Here is a 17,455-nt window from a genome sequence, read left to right as displayed (position 1 = left end):
CGACTTCCTCCCTTAGTGAGGTGAGGACTCCCTCTGCCCTGACACAGCGGTCCCCAGTGTGTTCGGCACCAGGGACCGGTTTCACGGAAGACAGTTTTTCCATGGACGGGGGTGTCGGGGGCTGGTTTCAGGATGATTCATGTATCGTGCACCTTATTTCTATTAAGTCCACTTTACCTCAAATCATCAGGCATCCGAGCCCGGAGGTTGGGGACCCCTGCCCTAAAGAGTCAGCACTCTTGCTCTGGAGGGAGGCGTACACAGATCGGGGTCAGAACTGGCCTTGCTGGGTGACCTGGAGCGTGACTTGACCTCACGATGTCTGGTTCCTTCTGTTAAAGCTGTGAGGACGACCTGAGTGAGTACATGCAGATCCCAGGGCCTGGGAAAGAGTAGAGACCCTTCCAGCTGTGCTGATCCCCGCGCCGCCTGGCACAGATAGAGGTGGAGCTTGGCCAGCGTTGGAGGCCGTAGAAGCCGCGGGGGCAGGTCAGCGCAGGGCAGGTCAGCAGGCCGGCCCGCGAGGTCGAGACCTCCCCCGCCTCGAGCCGCAGGTTGTCGGCACGCTCCTGACCGGACCGTCGGATGGATTGTCGCCGTTGAGAACACTGAGCTGATCCACCCAGTGCCGGGGAGGGACTGAGCTGGAAGCGAAGCCGACTGTCTGGGGAGTCACGCTGAGCGGAGCAGGGGAGAGACGGGTGCTCCCAGCTCCCCGCTGCTCTTGCTGGTCCCAAGTGAGAGTCAAAGCCGCCTCACTCCCTGTCTCTAACTTACACGCCCGGGGCCAAGGAAAGGGATCTGTCAGCTGGCATTTGCAAAAATAGCAGACGGGCCGCTCTGGGCCTGTCGGCTCTCTGGAACGGCAGCCAGGTAAGGGATCTTGGGGCCGTGGCTGTGGCCTTCTCTTGCTTGTCACTCTCCTACCTCTGAGATCAGAAAGGGAGATTTTTCACTCAGGTGTATCCCCAGCACTAACCGAGGCCACGTGGTGTCCCTGCGGCAGGTGACCTGAGGCTGGCTGGTCCCTGGCCACCCCTGAGGGTCCTCTCCCCGCCGAGAGACCCAGCCCGTGAGGGAGTCCCATCTGCAGCAGCCTGGGGAGGGTCCACTGACGCGATGGAACACCAGGGCTTCCCGAGGCGTCAAGTTTGGTTAACGGGGGCCTTGGAGTTTTGTTTTTTTTTTTTTAATTTTAATTGGAGACTAATTACTTTACAATATTGTATTGGTTTTGCCATACATCAATATGAATCCGCCACTGGTGTACATGTGTTCCCAATCCTGAACCCCCCTCCCACCTCCCTCCCCACTTGGAGTTTTTTAAGGACAATTCTCCACTAAACTGTCAACGACCTTGAGGACTTTTGGGTTCCCATCCTGTAACCAAAACCCCAAAGCAAGGTGCCGTGTGGCTCTGCAGTGAGCGCCTGGCCCTGCCCACACCGCCCTCCTGTGACGGGGGCCGCCACCGGGTCCCTACCCTGTGGTGAGGTGATGAGGATGCTCTCGGAGCGGTGCTCGAGGGGAGGCCGGCGCACTGAGAAAGTGGCGCTGTGAGGAGAGCCTGGTACCAGGTCCCTCCAGGGTGCCAGAGCCTGATCTCAGTCTGGGAGCCCCTCTGAACACCAGAGGCAGCTCCTGCCTCTAGAACTAGGGGAAGGGAGTCGGTGCCCTGAGGCCTTCCCCACTGTTCCCTCCCCTGCAGGCCCTCTGTTTCCATGCGGGTCTCACCAGGTGTTGCATCTCAGCAGGTGCCTGGCTTTCTGCCTTGCCACCCTGAGCTCTGTCCACCCGGCTCCTCCCGTCAGCCCAACCCACACCCCCAGACTCAGCACACCCCCGAGTGAACCATCACACGCTCAACCCACGAGGGCCCCACTTCCCAGAAGGGAGACCTCTGGGGTGGCCCAGTCTGTCCTGAGGTTTTCTCCCAGCTGGAGCTGGTTTAGGAAAGGCCTTCGGAGGCGCCGGGCAGCCGGACCTCCTGGGCCTCAGGTCTGGGAGGCGAGGGGGATTTGACGCAGGAGAAGGCTGGGTGCTGGGTTGACCAAGTTCTGAGATGTTCTGGGAACGCAGAGGTGGTTTTAGTCACTGTTGTGTCCTCAAGACCCAGGCCTGGCTTTGCCAGTCGGGGGTGGGGTCGCGTGTGGCTGAGCCGGGAACCGAGCTGCAGGGCTGCGTCCAGGCTGCGAGGGGCTGTGACCCATGCCCTCTGTCGTCCACGAGAGCCCCGTCCGGCCAGCCGCCCAGACCCGCTCCGCCTGCAGGCTGACCCCCACCGCTAGCCTCGGGATGCCTCCTCCTTGGTCTGTCCGGGTCCCTGGGGATAGAGGAGCTGGGCCTTGGGCTGCGAAGCTCCTGCTGCCCGCGTGACCCAGCCTCCCTACCTCCCCTGCGCTCCCAGGCATCTGACACCCCTGCTCTGGGCGCCCCTTCCCCCAGTTTCAGCCTTGGCAGCTGCCCCAGCCTCTGGCAGCCTGGGCGGGAGAACTTTGTATTCTGGGCCAGTGACCACCTCAGGCAGAGCAGAAGCAGCACCAGGTCCTGGCTGGTGAGGGGTGAGTGCTCCGGGCCCCCTTGTCAGCTGACGGTCTTCCATGTGTCTGCATGTATGCCCTTGTCCAGCGAGACCCCCTGGGCCGGTGCTGCCTTGCTGGTCTGGATGGGAATGAGCACCCTGCAGGGTGGGCAACAGAGGGCCTTCCTTCACGCACCCCACACTCGTCTGGGAGGAAGGACCAGGGGGGAGATGGTGATGGCAGCCCCTGTCAGTGACCCCCAGGTCGACCTGCCCAGTCTGGGGGTGGTGTCGCCCTCTTTCACAGAGGACGAATTGGGGTGCCTGGGTCTCCCAAGGTCAGATGGCGCGGGGGCAGGCCCAGCTCGCTGACCCCGGGTTCACGCTGGGTTGCCGCCGGTGGACGTGGCTGCCCCCTGCCCACTCTCAACCACCACTCTGACTTCGGCGAACGATCGTGACCTTTCCCCTTCTGCAAACATCTGCCTGCCTGCCCCCGAACCCCAGGTCAAATCCAGGCCTGTGCTTGCTTCCCTCTGCACGGGACACGGGGCGCCAGGGCGTTCAGAGGCCCCCCACCTCCAGTGCCCAGAACCCAGGTTCTTGATTTGTAAAGCAGGACGCCAAGGAAATCCTTGCTGTCTAGAGCACGTGTGAGGGTCAAATGCAAAGAGTCTGAGAGTCTTGGGCTGGATGGTTCGTGTTTCCTGCCTGAGCTGGGGAGGCTCTTGGTCCTCCCTCCCCACCCCCACCCTCTGACCAGAGCCTCTAGGGATCTCTCTTTTCATTGGAAAAGGGATCAGGAAGTGTGTGTGGTAGGGGTGGAGAGAGAATATGACCTATTTACTCAGAAGACATGCGTAAGTGCCTGATGGTCCGAAGGGATAAACCCACCCACGTGGAAGAAAAGAGCAGGCCTCCCTGCCCAGGATGACATGTCCCTGGGGGTGGAGAGTCTCCGTGCCAGTGGAACCCGCTGTGAGGCTGCTCACCTGCAGACAGGGAGGAAGACCTGTAGCAGGCTTCCCTGGCCAACCGGTGAGGAAGATGCAGTGGGCGGTGGGATGAGCCTTCTGGGAGGCCGGCCCCCCCAGAAGGGGTTGTTTCACAGGATGGAAGCCAAAGCCAGTCACCTCACTGAGAGGGATGCTTCAGGAACTCCTCTTGGCTTTTTTCTGTAAAGGTCTTCTGTTTCCTCTATATATTTCTTTCTTTTCTGATTATAAATAATAATCCCCACTGGAGAAAATACAGAACGTATCAGTTCGGTTCAGTTCTTAAGTCGTGTCCAACTCTTTGCGACCCCATGGACTACAGCACGCCGGGCTTCCCTGTCCACTATCTCCTGGAGTTTGCTCAAACTCACGTCCGTTGAATCAGTGATGCCATCCAACCATCTCATCCTCTGCTGTCCCCTTCTCCTCCTGCTTTCAGTCTTTCCCAGCATCAGGGTCTTTTCCAGTGAGTCGGCTCTTCGCATCAGGTGACCAAAGTATTTGAGCTTTAGCTTCAGCATCAGTCCTTTCAATGAGTGTTCAGGACTGATTTCCTTTAGGATTGACTGGTTTGATCTCCTTACAGTCCAAAGGACTCTCAAGAGTCTTCTCCAACACCACAGTTCAAAAGCATTGATTCTTTAGCACTCAGCCTTCTTTATGGTCCAACTCTTGCATCCTTCGGAGAAGACAATGGCACCCTACTCCAGTACTCTTGCCTGGAAAATCCCATGGATGGAGGAGCCTGGAAGGCTGCAGTCCATGAGGCCGAGAAGAGTCAGACATGACTTAGCGACTTCACTTTCACCTTTCACTTTCATGCATTGGAGAAGGACATGGCAACCCACTCCAGTGTTCTTGCCCGGAGAGTCGCAGGGACGGGGGAGCCTGGTGGGCTGCCGTCTATGGGGTCGCACAGAGTCGGACATGACTGAAGCGACTTAGCAGCAGCAGCTTGCATCCTTATATGACTACTGGAAAAACCGTAGCATAGAACATGTAGAGAAAGAGAAGGAATAAGGAAGAAAAGAAATACCTTGGCAATTCTAGAACATAGGAGTGAGTGAATGCTGAGTTCCTGCTAGTTATTTTTCTTGCTCTAAATAAAACTTCATGAGATCGTATTATTTGTCTTTTTTTAAAAGCATCATATTATATCATAAGCATTTCCCATGTCATCAAAACTCTGCCACCATTTTCCATGGTTATATAATGTCCGTTTGTATTGATGCCCTAATATTGGCTCTTTAAGTGGCTTCTAGTCATTTGCTATTGTAAATAATGCTGATCTGAACATCTTTCTGCATCCATCTTGGTTCCCATTTTAGAATATTTTGGGGTTGGATTCCTAGATTGGTAATGGCCTGACCAAGGGGCATACATATTTTAAAGGCTCTTGGTAGGTTTCGTGAATTGCTTTCAGAGAGCTGCCCTGATCTCTAGACCTCGCCTGTGGGCCTGCTTCCCAGTGGGCTGTTGTTGTTGTTCAGCTGCTAAGTTGTGTCCGACTCTTTGCTACCCCGTGGACGGCAGCACACCAGACTCCTCTCTCCTCCACTATCTCCCAGAGTTTGCTCAGATTTGTGTCCATTGAGTCAGTGATGCTATCTAACCATCTCATCCTGTCGTCCCCTTCTCTTCCTGCCTTCAGTCTTTCCCAGCATCAGGGTCTTTTCCAGTGAGTCAGCTCTTCGAATCAGGTGGCCAAAGTATTGGAGCTTCAACTTCGACGTCAGTCCTTCCAATGAATGTTCAGGGTTGATTTCCTTTAGGATTGAGTGGTTTGATCTCCTTGCAGTTCAAGGGACTCCAAGAGTCTTCTCCCCACCATAGTTTGAAAGCATCGATTCTTCATCACTCAGCCTTCTTTATGGCCCAACTCTCACGTCCGTACATGACTCTTGGAAAAAGCATAGTTTTGAGTAGACGGACCTTTGTTGGCAAAGTAGTGTCTCTGTTTTTAATACACTTTGTAGGTTTGTCACAGCTTTCCTTCCGAGAAGCAGGCATCTTTTAATTTCATGGCTGCAGTCACTGTCCACAGTGATTTCTTGAAGCCCAAGAAAATAAGGCCCAGAGGCCTTAGCAGCACTAAATCTGATTGTTCACAGCTCTGTTGCTAGTTTCATAGGCACAAGCAACACCCCCTGTTCCCCTTTGCACGTGGTGATTTCTGGTGAGGTGGGACTGTCAGCAGTTCGCTAGCCACTTGTATCTGCTGTTCACGCTTGTCCCGGAGAACACTTTGCCTTTCTTCACTTGACCCTCATGGCCATTTGGGCTCTTTCTGCTCTGCCTTGTCCCACAGATTCCTGCCTGCAGCCCTGAGCAGAGCAGGCATCTGGTGCCCAGGATGGGGGCAAGATCCATCCCCACACTGGCTCCCTGGGGTGTGCGCCATTGACCACCAGGGCCTGCCCGCTCCAGGCTGCTCTGCCGGGAAAGCACTTCCCTCCAGCTGGGTGGGCAGCTGAAGCCGGAAGCTGGTGCAGCCGGTGCTGCTGGTAGACCTGTGAGGGGGAGCTGACAGGAGAGCGTTGGAAGCTCAGTGGTTTTCAGGAAGGTGTGGAAGTCACATGTCCGAGGCCCAGCTGGTACTTTGGCACTGACTGTGAGCAGATCCTGGGGGCTCCCGCTGTGATCTCCTCCACTGGTGTCAGCTGGACCTTGGCTTATTTCCCTCGGACCCACAGACAGGTTGAAGAGGCGGCCCTCGAGTCCTTGGCCGTGGCTGTTACTCTCCTGGGGTGCGTGCCCTGCAGCTCAGATCTGGACGTGGCTGCTGCTTCCCCCGTTCAGGTTCCTGCCCAGTAATTCGCCAAAAAATTACCTGTTTTCTTGCCCATGAGGCACTAATCGTGATCTGAAAGGACCTATTTCTGTCTGGTTTTGCCCTTTTCTTTTCTCCTTCCCGGGGTCAGCCTCCTGTGAGAGCTGAGACGTTCCTGCCCTGGCCTGGTGCTGTGCCTGGCGCGGTTGATGCTTGAAGGGCTGCCTTCTCTCCCCCTGGTTGAAGGGCTTCCCTCTTTTTCTCTTTCTTCTATTTATCTCATTTCTTTTCTCCTCTTTTCTTTCTACTTGGTCTTTATTTCCCCTTCTCCGTCTTGTTGGCCACGATATGACACTGTGAGGTTTTAGCAGTATCTGATTTATTGAATAGATTTTTATGTTCTTTGGTGGTGATTTAGTCGCTCGGTTGTGTCCGACTCTTTTGTGACCCCATGGACTGTAGCCTGCCAGGCTCCTATGTCCATGGGAGTTCTCCTGGCAAGAATACTGGAGTGGGTTGCCATTTCCTTCTCCAGAGGTCTTCCCAACCCAGGCATCAAACCTGCATCTCTTATGTCTCCTGCATTGCATTACAGGTGGAGTCTTTACTACCTGAGCTACCAGGGTTGCTTATTGCGTTTCTTACTTAAAATGGATGAGTCAGGCATTTAAACTTTGTGAAGAAATAGATGACAGGCTTAGCTGGGTGGAGACCCTGGAGCAGGCAAAAAGGACCGAATGCCAGTTTGGGCTCTGCTGTAAAAGCTGTGTGACTCTGACCACATCTTTTAAAGCTTTTCCGGGCCTTGGTTTTCTTCATTTGTGAAATGAGGGGTATGGTCGATCTCTGAAGATGTTTTGCATTCTGGGAGGGAGATTGCCCTGTTGGCTTTTTAAAAATTCTTTTCATTCTGAAAAAATGTGTGTGATGTAATTTGCTCTCGTAACTGATTTTAAGTGTATAGTTAGGCCAGTGGCGTTACATCCACTCACATCTTTGTGCAACCGTCACCTCTGGCCATTTCCAGAACTTCTAAATCTCACAGAATGGAAACTCTGTCCCCTTTATTATTTTTTAATGAATGAATGAATTAATCTGTGGCTGCGCTAGGTCTTCTTCGCTGCACGTGGGCCCTTTCCAGTTGAGGTGAGAGGGGGGCTCTGCGTGCGGTGCGTGGGCTTCTCATTGAGGTGGCTTCTCTTGTTGCCGGCGCGGGCTCTAGAGTGCATGGACTTCAGGAGCGGCAGAGCGCGGGCTCAGCGGGTGTGGCGCTTGGGCTTAGCTGTCCTGCGGCACTGAAACCCTGTCCCCTTTAAACACTAACTCCCCCACCGCCCGCCCCTGGCCCCCACCCTCCCGCTGTCTGCCTCTGTGAATGTGGTGACTCTGGGAACCTCATCTAAGTGGAATCACGCAGTATTTGTCTTTTTGTGACTGGCCGGTTTCACTGGCCCTCAGCTGGCTTTCATGACTAATTTACTGAGTAGCCCTTGTAGAAAGGACAGTTCCTGCAGTTTGAAGAAATCTGCATTTTATCTGAGCAGAGGCTGCGCTTCCGGAGGGCACATTGTTGCAGCTTCTCTCCTGGGGAGCTCCACTGTCACCCTCCCTGCCCAGCCAGACAGACCTTGAGGGAGGGCCGAAGGGGTCAGCGTAGGGCCGGAGGTTCTAAAGCCCGGGGCAGCCTGGACTGACACTGGCCTTACACACTGCAGTCACGCAGGGCTGCTTGCTGGCCTCTGAAATTGTTGTAAAAGTTTGAAGTGTGGTGCTTTAGGATTCAGAGTATGAGAGTATGAGGGTGAGCTTGGGATGCCAGTTGGGGATGACTCTCTTCCCTTCGCTATAGCCGGTCAGCCTTCAGGGAATGCTGGGTCTGGCCAGGAACTGAGGCAGCGGTGGTGCTGGCCGCCGTGGGGCTGCTCTAAGCAGGCTCTGACCTCCCTCCCTAGATGCTGAAGTTTCAGACTGTCCGGGGGAGCCTGAGGCTCCTGGCTATCCGCCGGACCTCCACCGCAACCGCTGCCTCTCCCAATGTCCGGCGCCTGGAGTACAAGCCCATCAAGAAGGTCATGGTGGCCAACAGAGGTGAGCACGGGGGGAGCCTGCCCTAGCTTCCTGCCCCTGTTGCTGCGTCTCTTGGGACCCCAGGATCACTTCTTGTCCTGTTACCCTGTGCCCACCCCCAGGCGAGATCGCCATACGTGTGTTCCGGGCCTGCACGGAGCTGGGCATCCGCACGGTGGCTGTCTACTCGGAGCAGGACACGGGCCAAATGCACCGACAGAAAGCTGACGAAGCCTACCTCATCGGCCGGGGTCTCGCCCCGGTGCAGGCCTATCTGCACATTCCAGACATCATTAAGGTCGCCAAGGTGAGGGGGCTAGGTGGGGATGGGGAACTCTTGAGAGCTGAGACTGGGTCCTGTGCCTGCCCGGCTCTCCCTCCCATTTCCAGTGCTCCCTGGCCGAAAGTCCCTGTGAAAAGGTGAATGAATGAGTGAATGAATGTGTGAGTGACTACATGAATGAGTGACTGAGTGAATGAATGACTGACTGCGTGCATGGGTGACTAAGCAAATGAATGAGCAAACGAGGGACTGAATGAGTGAGGAATGAATGAGTGAATGAGTAAATGAGCGAGTGAATGGAGCGAGTGAGGTGAGGCAGGTGGGAGGGCCACAGGGCTAGGGGGCTGTGTGAAGGGCTTTGAGGGGTGCTCATCCCTCTGACCACCCCCGCCCGCCACCAGGAAAACAACGTGGACGCTGTGCACCCGGGCTACGGGTTCCTGTCGGAGCGGGCCGACTTTGCCCAGGCCTGCCAGGATGCTGGGGTCCGGTTCATTGGGCCAAGCCCCGAGGTGGTCCGCAAGATGGGCGACAAGGTGGAGGCCCGGGCCATCGCCATCGCCGCAGGTGAGGGTGGGGGCTGCCTAGCTCCCGCGAGGGGCTGTCTGGGTGGGGCTGGCAGGCTGTGGCCTGACCTGCCTGTGTGCCAACAGGAGTGCCCGTGGTGCCCGGCACGGATGCCCCCATCACTTCCCTGCACGAGGCCCACGAGTTCTCCAACACCTACGGCTTCCCCATCATCTTCAAGGCCGCCTACGGGGGCGGGGGCCGCGGCATGAGGGTCGTGCACAGCTACGAGGTGAGCGGAAGCTGAGGCTGGGCGGCCACCTGCAGAGGGACCAGGGGGAGGGGTGCTGGGGGGAAGGCAGAGCTCAGGCCCCACCGTCTCCTGGGCCCCCGCCTGCCCTCCCAGGAGCTGGAGGAGAACTACACCCGGGCCTACTCGGAGGCTCTGGCCGCCTTCGGGAACGGGGCGCTGTTCGTGGAGAAGTTCATCGAGAAGCCACGCCACATCGAGGTGCAGATCCTGGGTGAGTAGGGCGTCCGGGGGCGGCAGCATGAGGCAGTGGGGGCCCTGGTCTTCCTGGGCTTTGGGAAAGCTACCGGAGCTCTCCCTCTGTGGGACCTTTCCCAGGAAGGTGGGCTGCGGGTGCCGGGCTGGTCAGACCTGAGGCCTGGTGTGCTGTTTGGAGCCGCTGCTGAGCCACCCTGGGAGCAGTGCTGAACAGCCATGGTGCTCGTCTGGAGACTGGAGTGTCCAGACCCCCCGGGGCTGAGCCCGGCTTACCGCATCCCAGGGGACCAGTACGGGAACATCCTTCACCTCTACGAGCGGGACTGCTCCATCCAGCGGCGGCACCAGAAAGTGGTGGAGATCGCCCCGGCTGCCCACTTGGACCCCCAGCTGCGCACCCGGCTCACTAGCGACTCCGTCAAGCTTGCAAAGCAGGTGAGGGGCAGGGGACAGAGCTGAGAGCCACGGCGCAGTGGCCTTCTCCCCACGTGGAGACAAGGAGCCCGCTCCTGGCTCGCTTTGAGCTCCCGCAGACACAGCCTCACACCTGGTGGTCACGGGGGGCCCAGGGTGGCCAGCTGCTGCAGGGCAGGGTGGCCCAGGGTGACCGACTCCGGAAGGACAGGAGGCGGAGGGCTGATGCCAGGCCCTTGGGATCTGTGCTGTGCGGTCGCGGAGGCACTGGGTCCAGAGGCCAGGCCTGGAGACTGGAAGGGCCGTGAGGAGGAGGGAGAGAGAGAGCCGCTGGCCTTGCCTCAGCGCCCTTCAGCACAGACCGAGCTTCCGGGGGGCAGCAGGGGCTTCCGTCAGGATTAAGGAACGGTGTTCAGGCGTTTCTTCCTCACTCATGCCCAACCGTCCCCGGCATCCTGTCTCCTGCACCCCGTTCACGCCCCAAGGCCGCCACCTCCTGTCTGCACTCTGGGGGCTGCGGAGTGAGCGCCCATGGGCTGGCCAGGCTGGAGCAGGGGCCCCGCTCTCTCTTCTTCTGGTACCCCTGACCCCAGCCCTACTCAGAGGCCAGGCACCCTGCCCCAGCCTCGGCCTCCCAGAGCCCTGAGGGGGCGTATTTTCAGGTCCGCCGTCCCCTCCGCCTGGCGGGCCCCTGGGCCTCTCTCCTCCAGGGCTGAGCCCCCTCAGGCTCCCGGGAAGCCCAGGCCCCAGACTACAGACGCTGCTGGGACCTTCCCCAAACAGAGAGCCAGTGAGGCTCCAGCCATGGCTAACATGAGGCGTTGATTAGGGTCTGATTATAGTTGAGGTTTTGCTTCCTTCATAGGAGTTTTCTTGCCTTGAGTTTGGTCTTATTTATTGGTTTATGAAGTGTCTCATTCTAGAACAGATTTGAGGGAGTGAAGTCTAGGGTGTGGTTTTGGTGGGACTGGAAGTGAAGCTAGAATGAGGCGTGCGTTTTGAGGTACAGCCTCATCTGTCGATGAGGTCCCTCTCAGATGGTGTCTCTGGGTAGTAACCAGAGGCGATGGCGGAGTAAAGCTGAGGGGAGCTTTCTGAAGACCCTCTAAGCGTCAGGAAGATCCAGGAGAGGCCAGGGTACACACGGGTGGGGCCCATGTCCCAAAGCTGAGGAACCGCTGGGGGCGAGGGTGGCGTCTGGGCCGGTGGGAGCTCTGCTCAGGTCTCACCTGGACAAGCTGGGCGCAGCCTTCAGAGGCTCCCGGGAGGCCTAGGGAGACGTCCAGGCCGGGCCCAGCTGCGGGGGCTGGGCGCTCACCCCCCGGGGGCAGGGCTGGCCCTCTGCCTGCCGTCGGGTGGGGTGGGGTTGGCCAGTCTGTTTTACTATGGAAGCAGCCCAGTGGGTGAGCCTGCGCCCCCACTGGGCGCTCACCACAGACCCCTGCTTAACGAGGCCGCCCCACAGGTGGGCTACGAGAACGCGGGCACCGTGGAGTTCCTGGTGGACAGGCACGGCAAGCACTACTTCATCGAGGTCAACTCGCGCCTGCAAGTGGAGCACACGGTGACCGAGGAGATCACAGAGTGAGCAGGGGCGCAGCCGGCGGGGCGGGCGGGGCGGCCTCCGGGGCCAGGCGGCTGCACTCCGCAGGGCGGGCATGGGAAGGGCGTCTCCCACATCTTGTGTAAGACCCGGTCGCGGGTTCCTGGGGAGCTCACTGTCCACTGATGGAGAATAGTTAGGGACCCGTGTACTTTGTTTTTTATGAAAAGTATTATTATACAAGCATCACATGCCATTGTGAGAGTTTGTACAAGGGAGCAAACGAACAGGCCTCAGGCCCCACTGCTCAGAACCAGGATGCTGGGAGGCTCCCAGCGGGCGGCTCTGTGTGCTGCGCATCCCCAAGGCATCAGTCAGCCCCAATTTCAGATGACAAAACCGGGGCTCAGAGAGGTTAAGAGAGTGGCCCGAGGTCGCACAGCTGGTCCTCTCAAGCCCTGTGCTGTATCTCCTAAGCCCACGCTAAATCGTTTGGTTTCTTTCCATCTTTATTTACATAACTGTATAAGTAGTTTGACACAATTGAGATGTTTTGTATATGACTTTTATTCTACGTTTCAAATGTCATATTTGTCTAAGGCATTCCCATTATTTTTTCAATTCTTGGAAGTGGCTGCACACTGTTCCATCTTCTGGGAGGTTTCCAACTCATCTCCATAGTCCTCTATTTTTAAACAATCAGGTGGTTTTTTACTTTTGTGGCTTTTAAGGGTGTGTCACTTAACATCTTTGGGCCTAAATCTTTGCCCACCTCTCTGAAGAGTTCTGAGGACACGCATCTTTAGTAGGATTACCTGAGCGATAAATAAGCAACATCTCACCTAGAGAGAGAGTGAAGGAGAGGGAAGCCTGGCACACTGCAGTTCATGGGGTCACAGAGAGTGACCAACTAGTGGACACTACTTAGCAACTGAACAACACCACCACCTAAAGAGCTTTCTAGATCACCTGTACCGATTGGTCCTCCCACAAGCATTGCGTAGAGACATTTCCCCAAAAAACCTGCCCATTTTATAAACAATTAATATGGCCTCTCTTCATTTCAAAATACGTATGTTGAGTCGTCGAAGTGTTATGCCCTGGCCTTGGGCCAGTCCCTCCCACTATGGAACTTTCCTGACAGCTCCTTCTTCAACCTCTGATCCAACCTGAGACTGAGGATGCTGCTGGGGCACCTGCCCTCACCTGGTAGGTGTGAGAGCCCCCAGAGTCCTCCCTGTCTCCAGGTCAGGGCTGATTGACCACATGCTCCAGCCTCACCCTCTGGCCCCGTGAGACTTTCCCCTTCACGATGCTGGAAATTTTTCGTCAATCTTGAGCCTGCCCTGAGTCGGTCCTGCTAAGGGTCGAGCTCTTTGCTTGCTCCCAAGCAGAGGTTCTTCTGTGTCAGAGAGACACAGACTCGGGCGCAGGTTCCTCCCAGGTCACGAGCCGCGTAGAGCTTGGTTGGGCTGCAGCCTCTCTGACCCTCGGGCTCGTCCTCTGATGGGATGTTGGCGGCTCTCAGAGCATTTCTGTGGAGGTGAAGCTTGGGAAGGGCACAGCCACAGTCCACGGCGTGGATGCGTAGCGATGCAGTGATCATCATCGCTGCTGACATACAAACACTGAGGAAGGTCTGCCAACGGCGTTTCCCGGCTGTCCTTACCACAAGCCTCAGTGACAATAAATTTAAAACCCGGACTTTTTTAACAGCTGTTCCACTTGAATTTGTTGCTGTCCTTAGGAGCATGGCAGTCAGGGAGGGTGTGCTTAGAAAACCAGGCTCGTGTGGAGGTTGTACTCTGAGATCTTCTCTGGGGCAGGGTGGGGGGTCTTGGGGACAAGCCTAGCTGCAACGCAGGTCCTAGGAGGGTGGCACCTGACCACAACGGTCACAAGTGTGGAGCCTCCATTAGCTGCGGCCCCATTCATTCATTACAGACCTGTTCTCTGGCAAACCGACCCCCACCCCACCCACCACATACAGAGTAGCAGTACCGCTCTGAGAGGGAGGATCTGACCTCGGGAGGGTCTGGGGGAGGCAGGGGGACAGGGAGGGCTCAGGGCAGAGTTGGGGGAGGAGCTGGGGGGCAAGCCCAGGGCGCTGCTAACATCTCAGCTGCTCTTCCAGCCACTGTCCTCCTCAGGCAGACCCTGCAGGGCTCCCAGCCGGGCATGGTCAGGAGGAGGCTGGTGAGGGCCAGCAGGCAGGGCCAGGGGCCTCACGCTGGCCCCCTCCCCTTCCCTCCCCCCACCTGCAGTGTGGACCTGGTCCACGCCCAGATCCACGTGGCCGAGGGCCGGAGCCTGCCTGACCTGGGCCTCCGGCAGGAGAACATCCGCATCAACGGCTGTGCCATCCAGTGCCGGGTTACCACCGAGGACCCCGCGCGCAGCTTCCAGCCCGACACCGGCCGCATCGAGGTAGGCTGCCTCCGCCGGAGCCCGCTGCCTGGCTCAGTCTGCACGAAGGCGCTTCTCTGGGGGGCACGAGGGAGCCTGTGGGCCCAGCAGTGAAGGAGGCGCCTCACTGGAGCTGATCGGAAGCTGACTTAGAATACGCGGGAGCCAGGCGCTGTCCAGCACTAAAGGGGAGAGTATTCCTGGGAGAGGCTGCCATGGAGGCCGGAAAGGCCACCGGCTGGGACAGGGAGGTCAGCTGGGTGGAGCCAAGTGCAGGATCCCTGGGAACAGAGCCCAGGGTCCTCGACTCGTCTCACAAGGACCCAAAGCTTCGCTGCCCACTGAGCAGTCCTGCTGGCTTCGGCCTTCAGCCTGGCGGAGGAGCCAGGCACACGAGGGATGATGACCCGGAGGTCTCAGCAGAGGGGCTGGGCTGGGCCAGGGGACCCGTCAGGGATGCATGCGGGAGTCCGGGAGATGGTGGGGACAGGGAGGAGACCGAGCAGGGGTATGGGGGGCCAGGGGCTGAGAGAGGGCCTGGGGGGCTCCCCCGACCCCCGCCTCTGGGCTGGCTGGGGACCCTGGCCCCTGGCCCCTGGCCCTGCCTCACGCCCCGGCTAAGAATACCTCTGGCCCCAAGTCAGCACTCTGCAGCCCTCCCGCTGCCCCCTCTGCCCAGGCCTCTGGGGAAGCAGACCGGCAGGGGGACAGGAGGGTGATTCTCAGTCACTGAGCCCCAGAGGAGAGACTGGGGCGGCCGGGTGGGGTGGGGCGGGGCAGGGAGCAATCTGGTTCTGAGAGTCGCATCAGCTGCTCAGCTTGAGGCAGAGCTGCCGCCAAGGCTGTTTCTGGAAGGATCCAGGTCCACAGGTTGGGGCCAGCTCCCAGGCCAGAGCGCTGTCCAGCGGGCACCCCCATCGAGCTTGCCCTCGGCGGGCAGGGGCAGCCCCACTCCAGCTCCACCTCCGAGGCCTGGCTCCTCCGAGCCTGGTTTACCACAGAATATTTTTAGCTGACAGTTCCTGCTCACAGCTGAGTGTTCACGCTTAAATATTTTATTAAGTTCCTTTTTATCGAGCACAGGCTGTGTCCCTTAGACGCGGAAACGCGGTGCAGTGCGTGTCCCCAGGCCCCCTGCTTGTCCCTCCCGCTCCCCGTCTCCCTGGCCGGTGCTGCTCACGAGGCCCCCACCCCGGGCATTCACAGCCAAAGCCCCTTCCCCCACCCTGAGTCTCTACCGTGGGACTCCTGGGAGCCCCTGAACGTGCCCTGAGCCGCCCTCGCTTCCCTGTCGGCTTGTGGGCTCACATGCGTCTCCTTGCGTCTGGTCCCAGCGTTTCTCATCGGCTCACTGCTCCTTCGTCTCCCTCTTGACAGGGAGGGGAGGCGGGGGACCCCGAGGCCTTCCCTGTCACTGGATGTTAAGGGCCCCCTCGGCCTGCCTCCCCTGCCTGGCTCCGTCCTGCCGCACCCTGGTCACTCGTCTGTGTATTTCCTCCTTCATCTGTCCCCTCAACCCGCAGGCTGGGAGCCCTGCTTAAGCAGGGCCTCTGTTTTAGCTGCTGTGTCCCCAGTGCCTGGCGTGAGGTGGGCACACGCGCTGTGGACTGAATGAATGAAAAAATGAATCTGAAAGGCAAGAGGGCTGGTCAAGCAGGCGGGTGGCAGGTCTGGCCCATCCGTGTCCTGCTGGCTCCGCGTCAGCCCTGTGAGCGGGGCCTCGAGCCTGGGGCTGGCGGGGCCCATGCTCCCCACCCTGCCAGCTCTCTCAGAGAGGAGGAAACCGTGACTGTGGCCCTTAGAGCCGGTGGGGTGCCCCTTGGTGGGGTGCTGGCAGAAATGAAGCAGAACTCCTCAAACCAGAGTTGGGGGTCACCTGTGCGTGACTCTTGGCGCCCTGCCGGCCCATGCTGGTCCAGCCTGGGGCCACGGGGGTGCCGCATCTCGACTCCGGCTTCAGACCTGGACCTGACTGGGCCACCTCTGCCCTCAGGTGTTCCGGAGCGGGGAGGGCATGGGCATCCGCCTGGACAACGCCTCTGCCTTCCAAGGCGCCGTCATCTCCCCCCACTACGACTCCCTGCTGGTCAAGGTCATCGCTCACGGCAAGGACCACCCCACGGCCGCCACCAAGATGAGTAGAGCCCTGGCCGAGTTCCGAGTCCGAGGCGTGAAGGTGAGCGGCTGCAGGCCCGAGATGCCCCTGGCCTCTGGGTTGTCCTTGCCACTCGCATCCATAGCTGGAGGTGAAGTCACTGTGCAGGCTGTCTGTGTCCGAGGCCAGTGCCTCCACATAGCCGTGGGCCTGCCCTGGGCATACGCCACTTTAGACCTGCTGCAGGGCCGGGGGCAGGGAACCACACTGTCCAGCCCACGGTGGGGGAGCTGCCCCCCAAGTCCCCACACTGCACACGGCACCCCGCAGCCCCTGCCTTCTCAGTGGCTCCCGCTCTGCTGGGTCCAGGCTGGGCGCCGGGTCTGGGCCACGTGGGCAGCGCTGTCCTCGCTCAGCCCTGCTCCATCCCCTTCACCTTTTCAAAAAGCAGGCGGGAGGGAGGAGCCCACGGGGCAGTGGCCCCTCTCAGCCCGCCTCACAGGACAGGGCTGTCTCCCGGCGCTGGGGCACCTGTGCTTCCGTGAGGAGCCTTGGGGCACCCGGTCAGGGGCTGTTTCCTGCACATGTGGCCAGGATGTGGCATGGTGGCAGGCCGCATCTGGGGCTGCTCCGGGCCAGGTGACTGGTGAGTGGGGGGCCCGGCCACCCCACCCCTCGCCTGCCCACCCCTGTGGTCTTGTCCTGCTGGTGACCCCGGGCCAGAGGACTGTCCACCCATCCGACAGGCTAGGGGGCTCCCAAGCTCCCACTGCCTTCGCGCCAGAAGGTGGAGGAGGGAGCCAGGGCCACAGAGGCCAAGGAAGGTGGGAGGCTGGCAGCAAGCTGGGGCCCCAGTGCCCCCCCAGTGCGTGCCCAGACCGGGCACCAGCCCTGCCGCCCTCCGCACTGCCCTGGCACGGCTCATGCTCTCCTGCTCCTCTTGGCTGAAGCCCTTGTTTCACTTTATTTAAACCAGGATCTCTCTTGGGCCACATCCAGGTATGTGTTCCGGGGCTGGGTGGGCAGGCACACGTGTGTCTCAGCGCCATGCACACGTGTGTGAGCTCAGCCGGCACACGCGTACACGCGTACACGCGCACCTTACCATACCAGCTCTCACCAGGCTCCCCATCAGAGGCACAGCAGGCCTTAGGCAGAAAGGTGCACCACCCCTCAGCACAGGTACAGCCCCGTGGGCCGGGGTGCCACACCCCCCTCCACAGCGGGGCCCGGGCACCTGCATGCTCTCAAAGCGCCTGGGTGCTCCTGGCACCAGCGGAGAACCACGCGTGCCTGGGGTGTGTTTGCAGCTTCCTCCCAGCCGACGCTTGGGAGCAGTGGTTGTT

At 59.1% G+C, this 17,455-nt stretch overlaps 1 protein-coding gene across 10 annotated transcripts in view; it reads left to right on the top strand.

Moving 5' to 3' along the window:
* Positions 1 to 17,455, top strand: part of PC (pyruvate carboxylase) — a 102,710-nt gene that overhangs the window by 73,025 nt on the left and 12,230 nt on the right. For all 10 annotated transcript variants that reach the window (XM_019954794.2, XM_070782453.1, XM_019954795.2 and 7 more), the window contains 9 exons: positions 8,239 to 8,374; positions 8,476 to 8,660; positions 9,038 to 9,203; positions 9,290 to 9,435; positions 9,550 to 9,667; positions 9,935 to 10,086; positions 11,531 to 11,649; positions 13,873 to 14,035; positions 16,008 to 16,190. In XM_019954794.2, coding sequence (XP_019810353.1) covers positions 8,239 to 8,374; positions 8,476 to 8,660; positions 9,038 to 9,203; positions 9,290 to 9,435; positions 9,550 to 9,667; positions 9,935 to 10,086; positions 11,531 to 11,649; positions 13,873 to 14,035; positions 16,008 to 16,190 — 1,368 coding nt within the window. The remainder of the gene's footprint in view (positions 1 to 8,238; positions 8,375 to 8,475; positions 8,661 to 9,037; positions 9,204 to 9,289; positions 9,436 to 9,549; positions 9,668 to 9,934; positions 10,087 to 11,530; positions 11,650 to 13,872; positions 14,036 to 16,007; positions 16,191 to 17,455) is intronic.

The sequence above is a fragment of the Bos indicus genome, chromosome 29, assembly GCF_029378745.1.
Source record: "Bos indicus isolate NIAB-ARS_2022 breed Sahiwal x Tharparkar chromosome 29, NIAB-ARS_B.indTharparkar_mat_pri_1.0, whole genome shotgun sequence".
In the NCBI taxonomy this organism is placed as follows: Eukaryota; Metazoa; Chordata; class Mammalia; order Artiodactyla; family Bovidae; genus Bos; species Bos indicus.
Note: the sequence above shows the minus strand (reverse complement) of the source record. Positions and strands in the feature narration are given on the sequence as shown.